Below are 7,621 nucleotides of genomic sequence, written 5' to 3' on the forward strand. Positions count from 1 at the left end.
AAAAAATTTAAATAACACAATATATTAATTTTAAAAAGGACATATTAGACAAATCTTAAATAGACAAAAGCGGAGAATGTTATGAATAAATTTTCATTTATTTTAGACAAACGATATAGTATTTTAAAAAAAAAATTAAAACTGATATGATTTTTAAATAGAAAATGCTAGTATGTATTATGAACTTGTCTCCTTATTTTAACCGCTTATTTTTTAATTTAATAATTAAGAAAATAAAATATTAGTGTAATGGTGTATTTTTTATTTTTTTTAAATATTTAAAAAATGTGAAAAAAAAATAAAGATAAAAAGTAATATTTAACCAATGGGTCACCGATGTTCTAGCGGCAGAGTAGCATTAACCTTTTTAAATTTATTTTATGATAAAAATAATTTTATAATTAAATGTAATAACTCAAATCATATTGTAAAATAAAAAAGAGAATGAGAGAGAGACCAAGAGAGAGGTGTTCTTGTTATTAATTATGAACTTTAGAAAAATCCTCATACATACATATATTATATATATATGGATATAAAAATTTTAATTGAAGATTAAGATTTGATTAATTATAACGACTAAATATGATCATACAATACTAATTAATTATAAATTAATTTTATTTTTTGATTTACCTTATTGGAATTTTTTTTCCTAACACATTTCTCTTCGTTTTATGACACATGACGAACTCAAACATATAAATTGCAAGCACTGAGATTGTACGAGGATGAGACTACCGTACATCGGTATCCCGAAACTTCCGGTTCCTGATAATTTTTAGATCGACAGTCACCGATGTTTCATATTTTTGTGAAGAGCAATGATATGTATAATTATGAAATTACAAACGTCATATAATTATTTAAAAAAAAATAAAATTTATAATTAAAAAATTAATTTTTTTTATATAAATTTCGTATTAATTTTTTTTTTTTTTAAATACTCATAACCACAAATATCATTTCTCACATCTGTGTTTGGGCGCCAAGAAAACGTAGGGAAAATAGTAATATTTCTCACAAAATAAACAACCTGCCTTCGATTATGCTCTCGAAACATTCTATCCAATCCAACTGAATCAGAAAAACTTCCTGATTCAGAAAATGGAACAGAAGATCTCGTCCCCGTTAACGAGCGCGAAGACCACGCAAGAGCTGGCAATTGAAGGCCAGAAGCATCTAGAAAAAACGATAGAGTCAGCCTTCCAGATCCTTTCCTCCATGAACGACGAGCTCTGTAACCCCGCCTTGTGGTCCACCACTACTTCTACTTCTTTACCATCTGCGACTGCCATCACTACTAATACGACCCCAATTGCCAATGGCCCTTCTTCTCTATCCTCGAACGGTGTTGCCAATGGCGACGCCGCCGCTTCCGACACGCATCCCGCTGAGAGTGTTGGTGGTACTGGAGGAGCGCTCGAGGAAGCTCGGTTTCGGTATAAGAACTCTGTGAACTCACTTCGTGCAGTTATCGCCGCAATCCCTAGCTCTCAGAAGGTAAATAAAGTCGAAACCCTAGCTCCTTTTTGGCTATTTTGGTTTTTTCTTTTTTCTTTTTTTTTTTCTTTTTTTTTTGGTGCGTGTGGTGTGGTGAGAATCGGTTTATAAATTTTGTTGTCGTGCCCTTTTTTTTTTGTGGGAAATTTTGATAAAAGTTTAATTTGGAGTAATATATCGGGGATTTATGAAAAAAATTTGGTGCTTGATTTTTTTAATTAAAAGGGCGCGGTTAGTATTGAAGACAATCGTGTGGTATGTGCATAATTTGCGAGATCTTAGAGAAATTAAGAACATTGTTTTTGGAGTTGTGATGGTGGGTTGTTTGTTGATTATCCAAGAGCTTGGGTCTCAGATTTTATTTCAGTTGACGAAGAAGAAAACATCCCTAGTGGTAGAAAATTATAGACTGGATTCTACTCTCTTTCCTTTTTTGTGTTGTTGTTGTTGTTGCGGGGGTCTGGGCCCAAATGGACTGGATTCTACTTTGAAAAATGGAGTAGTTCTAAATGTATTGAGAAGTTGTGCTTTGTGTTATTCCTTTGTAATCTAATTGTTTTGACTAATGAGATAGTTTTTTGTTTTTTGAATAATGAGATAGTGCAAAGTAAAAGCAACCATTGTTATATTGTTAGTGTCTATTGCAAAGGGAATTGTATTTCCACCGGTGGTTCTGTTTCTTGGTAACTGAAACTGATATTTCTATTCAGTGAGAGTTTTGGCTGCAATAGAGATGAGAGATGTAGACTTTGCTTTGTGTTGTAACCTGTTATTTGAGCTAACTCAAATTTTCTTGTGCCTAAAGTAGGCAAAGTCATTTGAAATGGGTTCAACTCCAAGTGGCCTGGAATCCCTAGAAGATCAGACTGAAATTCAGAAGTTAGAAGAGCGAGCCTCTAGTCTAAGAAAGGTGATTTTGATTGAGTTGCACATTTGTATTGGTGAATATTAGAATGGTGGTAGGAAATATATTCTGGAGTTGGGATGGTGGGTTGGATGTATGCTTCAACCATGAGTATTAGTAGGCAACTAGCATCTCATTGCAATGGGTCTATAATTTTGCTGCATTTATTTGACCTTATAAGAGCTCATATTTTCTTAACCTGTCTTTACATTACAATTTGAACTCCTGTGTTTCTAAATGTAGGAACTTGCAAACAAGAACATGTATCTCAAGCTTCTCATAGATCAGCTACGAGATCTTATTACTGACATTTCTACATGGCAAAGTCCTTGTTCTGTATGAAGCTCTGGATATATATGGTCCTCTTGAGTAACCATGGCTGAGAATAGAGACTCTGGCCCATATTTTTGCATGAGGTGATGATACTTCTGTCCCGACTTTCTTCGTTGTTCTGTTAAACTTCACCATATATTCATTTTAGAAGACTAGTAGTTAAGAGGAGAGTGATCAGGACATGGAGGGGTAAAAATTATTTTACAAATTTTGGATGAAAAATAGAGTAGTGTAGTCCCGAAGGAACATGTTTTATATCCTGATACATTTAACATTATGGATAAAGTGTTTGTTGAAAAGGATTTTTGGTATGACTAACCTAGTTTGCTCATGTTAGTCATTCCTGTGATGAGTCTCTTCATGTGATTTATTTCAGCCATATCTTGATGTGTTATTTGATGTATATGCTTCAGAAGTTTGAGACATTAGGTCTACATATTGAGGATTGATCTTTTACTCAAGAAAGCTCTTTGAGTTTCTCTTATATCTTAGAGAAGCTTGTAGAAAGGGGGCTTCTTCGAATATCACTGAAAGAAAAGGAGAGCCTTCTTAGCTTTAGTTGAGGGGTGAGCAAGTCGTGCTGGACGAAGTGTAAATTTTTAGTTCTGTTCTTAATCTTATTGTAGGGTTGTCTGAATGTGAGAAGTCCAAGTTCAACAGTAGTAAAGTTTATGCTTTTACACGAAAATTTATAAATTGTAAACGCAAATAATCAAAATTATGGGATGATGTGACTCAACAAGAGTAAATCTACTACTTCGAAATCAGGTAAGTTGTATATAAGTTGGGCTTGCATCCAGTGAAAAGTTGATTCAGTATCGTTCATTCATTTGTTCAATAGAAAATAGTTGATAAGCCAAACTATTAATAGATATGTTGAGGCACACTGATCTTGTTAAATATATATACGCCTTCCATAGAAAGTTAGCTCCGACGTCCAAACAGAAACTGAACCAATGCACGCGTCTGACTTGTTATATGGATAATATTTTTTTATATAGGCGTCCTTAAGCACCTTTTATCTTGTAGTAGGAATAGCCTCATTTCATGCCAAAACACCTCTTGTTCGAAGCTATGAAGTGCCAAAAGGAATCAGGTTTTACCACGAGGAAGTTGGCAGGCAGTAGCAGCAGGACCATCAAAATGGAACCCTGATACTCACGGTTTTTTTACACGGAATGGAAAACATAGATAATGAACAGTGTATAAATTTGCTCCCTTGTTTTTCATTCCGTGCAAAAATCCCGTGGCTTAATCGTTATGCATAGAAGTTTGAGTATTTCAGCTTTTAACATGCTTTAGCATGTTAGAATCCATGGCTGGCTGCTGTAAGGTGCAAAGCAATGTCTTAGGAATACCATATAAGGAAAGAAACATAGAGGCTTTTCACATCTCTTTCCCTGCTTCAGCACTACTGCTAGTCTTGCTTGCTAACTACCGGACAAGTCAAATAAATAGACAGCAATAATTGATGACCCCTCTGTATTCCTTCCCCTTGCATTCAAGTCCCATCTAATTTTTGGAGCCATAAACATTCGAACAGAAATTGCTGCATCTGTTTGTATTTTCAATTTTTTTACACGCAAGAGTTGCTGAATCCATATTATCATCATCATTTTCCATGACTATGATTGGCTAATCTCTTTAGTGCACTAATAGTGGTAAACTTTGAGTAAAATTTAATTAGAAAATTCACTTTTACAAATTTTATCTAGCCGTTTTTTACAACAAACTCAACAAATATTTCACTATTTTATTAAAATATTAATTTTTAACTTTTCATTATTTTAATTCTAATTGTTGTAGCATTAAAATTTTTCACTCTACCATACTGAAATTCTGGAAAGTAACACGCAGACAGAAGTATAAGAATTATCAATGATCTTGCAGACATCAAAATCCAATAAAAACAAATTTTCATTACTCCATAAAAATCAAATTCTGTAAAGGAATCTGAAGATGTTGCGTAGCCCAGGAACAAGGAAGAAGACCAAAGCAAGCACGAAACGAATGAGGAAATTAGCAATCAATCTCCTTTACAGGTTGTTTTGATAGCATCGATAACCACTTGAAGCAAATCAGACAACAATTGTAGCCAAATCACAATAGAAAGTACCACTTCCCCTTGTTTTTTCAAGGCATTCCACTTCTGACAAAAACCAATACGAATGGTGGTCACTTTCTGAGATATATTTAACCAAAGAAAGGACACTGACATATATAATTGAGTAAAACGGGATGATAACTTTGGAGAATTTTTTATTTATTAATTATGAATGGAGGATCTGGTGGTGAGAGATGATCTCATATCTACAATGGTAGATTCATCTGCCCCTAACATGATGGCTTCTTTGCTTGCTCTTATGAACCTTGCAACAGCACCTTCCACATACTCATGTGCTTCTTTCACATCCATTTTGCTGCTCATTTCATCTGGGAAGCTGCTCAAGAAGTGGTCGCCATTAAGAACGGCTGCTAGTTGAACTATCTCACTTTGAAACTCGGATAACTTACTATCTTCCTTTGCTTCTGTGGTCCTTAAAGGTGTCACATCTGGCAGAGTCTCTGCAAACAGATGCATGTTAGGCTAAGGTTTCTTCTAGTACTAGCTCGTGCATATTTAAAAACAAGAAAATTGTTATTAATCATTTTTGGTGTACCGTCAAATGATTGGCGAATAAGTGAAAAATAAGAAAAAGTTTTTTGAATTGGCTTTGAATGTAGGATAGGTACCCGGGCAATCGGTTCTAGGAGACGTTAATTCCCCAACAACCTGCTCAAATGTCCCAGCCCATGCATCCCTATAAGTCAAGAAGTTAGAGGAGAGGTTGAACATCTTCTTTATGGTTGCAGGGATTGAAGAGTGCTCGAACTCGGAGTTTGGAGTAGGCCCTTTTGAGGCACTTATTACTGTGAAAACAGATGCAGATCAGCATAATAAAAGATGAAAGCGAAAGAACAAAGCATTTAAAACTTAAGTTTGAAGCTTCAAAACCTTTACCCTAAGATATGCACCAAGACAGTAGTTACTCTTAAGAAAACTACTAATAACAACCAGTTCACTTGTAACTAGCTTCCTAAACTCGATTGCCAACTTGCCAAATAAATTGACTTCAAAGTTCTCAAAGTTCAAAACTTCAAACCCATATTACCACACTCCTCAATCTATCCCCACTCAAACAACAGAAGCGTGACAGAGGACACTTAAAAAATAATCCAACTTCAATCTCAGAAATTTCCCAGGAGATTCAAATACCAAACACAATTCTATGCAAATCATCAGAGCAATCTCTAACATCCACACAAAACAGCTAACTAAAAGAGGGGTTAAAACATGAAAATTTGAGCTCACCTGTCCCTTTCTTGATCCAAGGAGAGACCATAATTGTCGGCACACGAACGCCAAGCCTATCGAACTTGAAGAAATATGGAGCAGGACCTGTGTTCCCATCTGGGTTAGGAACATCATTATAAGGAGTCTTGACATGATCATAGAACCCACCATGCTCGTCATAGGTAATCACAAATAGAGTCTCATTCCACTGAGGACTTGCTCTCAATGTCTCATAAACCTCCTTAACTAATTTTTGCCCATTAGCCACATCATGAGAAGGGTGATCATCATTTGCAGGCATTTCCAGTATATCGAAATACCTTGGCTCGATTACTGTTAAGCTTGGAAGCTTTCCCTTTAGAGCATCTTTCTTGAACTTCGAATCAAAGAGGTGGAACTTGAATATGTACTTCAACTTCCTCAAATTTCTGTAAAAGAAAGTTGTGGGCATGCTTTGGAAGTAAATCCCAAAGTTCATACCATTCTCATGAAGTGAGTCAAATATGGTTTTTTGTGGATACCCGAAAGCCAATTTATTCTTAATGTGGCTTGTGGAACCATGAGAAGTTGCAGAATACACAAACAGCCTATTGGGTTGAGTCGGGCCAGGAATTGCAGAGAACCACCTATCAAAGACAGCAAATTCACGAACCAAAGCCGCGTAGACCGGCACAGATTCAGGTCTAAAGCCTTTCATGACAGTTTCGGAGAGGTTTGGGGACACTGAGAGTGCTTGTTCCACAAAACCAGTCATGGAAGGAATAGAGCCAGAGCCAAAAACCTGCTGCGCCACTGCTTCGAAGGTGTGCTCAGGATCCGGATCCACGAACTCAGCGTCGTCCGAGAAGCAAATGGAGTCTGGGTTTGTCTGGTTGGTGGATACTGGATTGCATTCTTCTCCTGTGACTCCATTGATTAATGGGTTAATGGCTTTTTTCATCCATCCGAGCATGTGGTCAAAGGACCTGTTCTCCATAACCAAAACCACTATGGTTTTGATGGGTTGCTGGGGAGGTGGGACTGCTGAGACAAAATGGGTGAGTGGGAAAACCCATGACAGAGTGAGAAATAGCAGGAAAATAGAGCCGAATGAAGGCGGACCTGATGGCCGGGTTTTGGAACCTCCCATGCTCTCTGAAATATGCTAGTTTTGGCAAAATGGGTTTCTTCGTTTCGCTCTCTCTCTCTCTCTCTCTGAATAATGCGCTAGAAACAGTATGTGGAGGAGAAGTTCATCAGATTTTTTTTGAAGTAAAGAGATATAGAGTTACAGTAGTGCATTTCGAGTACAGAGCAACCAGTAGAGGAAAAAGAAGCTTCTAGCTTTTGCGCCTTTCCAATCTTTATATAGATGGTGCTTTTGCAAAAGAGGAGCAACGTCAAAGGAAAGGTGAAATGTCATAAATTAGTTAGTTATGCAAAACATCTCACATTAAAATTAATATTAAAAAATTATATTTATTTATTTTTATAAAAATAAAAATAAAAAACTATATTAAAAATTATATTATAATAATATTTTATTTAATTTTTTTTAAAAAAAATTA

General features: G+C 35.8%; 2 protein-coding genes across 3 annotated transcripts; one reads left to right on the forward strand and one right to left on the reverse strand.

Moving 5' to 3' along the window:
* The first annotated feature begins 959 nt into the window (after positions 1-959).
* LOC122288868 (mediator of RNA polymerase II transcription subunit 30-like) lies at positions 960-3,084 on the forward strand. Of its 2 annotated transcripts, XM_043095678.1 has the most exons (3): positions 960-1,503; positions 2,312-2,413; positions 2,651-3,084. In XM_043095678.1, the coding sequence occupies exons 1-3, from the start codon at positions 1,108-1,110 to the stop codon at positions 2,747-2,749; spliced, it is 597 nt and encodes a 198-aa protein (XP_042951612.1). In that variant the 5' UTR covers positions 960-1,107; the 3' UTR covers positions 2,750-3,084. The 2 variants fall into 2 exon arrangements, with proteins under 2 accessions (XP_042951612.1, XP_042951613.1); XM_043095679.1 differs by lacking the exon at positions 2,312-2,413.
* Positions 3,085-4,726: 1,642 nt separating this feature from the next.
* On the reverse strand, positions 4,727-7,391 carry LOC122290337 (non-specific phospholipase C6-like). Its single transcript, XM_043097976.1, has 3 exons — positions 6,093-7,391; positions 5,474-5,650; positions 4,727-5,305 (listed from the first exon to the last, which is right to left on the reverse strand). The coding sequence occupies exons 1-3, from the start codon at positions 7,201-7,203 to the stop codon at positions 5,007-5,009; spliced, it is 1,587 nt and encodes a 528-aa protein (XP_042953910.1). The 5' UTR covers positions 7,204-7,391; the 3' UTR covers positions 4,727-5,006.
* Between the last annotated feature and the right edge of the window lie 230 nt (positions 7,392-7,621).

Source organism: Carya illinoinensis, chromosome 12 (genome assembly GCF_018687715.1).
Source record: "Carya illinoinensis cultivar Pawnee chromosome 12, C.illinoinensisPawnee_v1, whole genome shotgun sequence".
Lineage (NCBI taxonomy): Eukaryota > Viridiplantae > Streptophyta > Magnoliopsida > Fagales > Juglandaceae > Carya > Carya illinoinensis.

Bases quoted from the DNA above. Each gene is read 5' to 3' on its own strand.
- LOC122288868 (XM_043095678.1), top strand. From the start codon at position 1,108: ATGGAACAGAAGATCTCGTCCCCGTTAACGAGCGCGAAGACCACGCAA. The intron at 1,504-2,311 runs GTAAATAAAGTC...TGCCTAAAGTAG, and splicing joins CAATCCCTAGCTCTCAGAAG to GCAAAGTCATTTGAAATGGG. The intron at 2,414-2,650 runs GTGATTTTGATT...TTCTAAATGTAG, and splicing joins GAGCCTCTAGTCTAAGAAAG to GAACTTGCAAACAAGAACAT.
- LOC122290337 (XM_043097976.1), bottom strand. From the start codon at position 7,203: ATGGGAGGTTCCAAAACCCGGCCATCAGGTCCGCCTTCATTCGGCTCT. The intron at 5,651-6,092 runs GTGAGCTCAAAT...CTGTTTTCACAG, and splicing joins TTGGATCAAGAAAGGGACAG to TAATAAGTGCCTCAAAAGGG. The intron at 5,306-5,473 runs GTACCTATCCTA...ATCTGTTTGCAG, and splicing joins TCCTAGAACCGATTGCCCGG to AGACTCTGCCAGATGTGACA.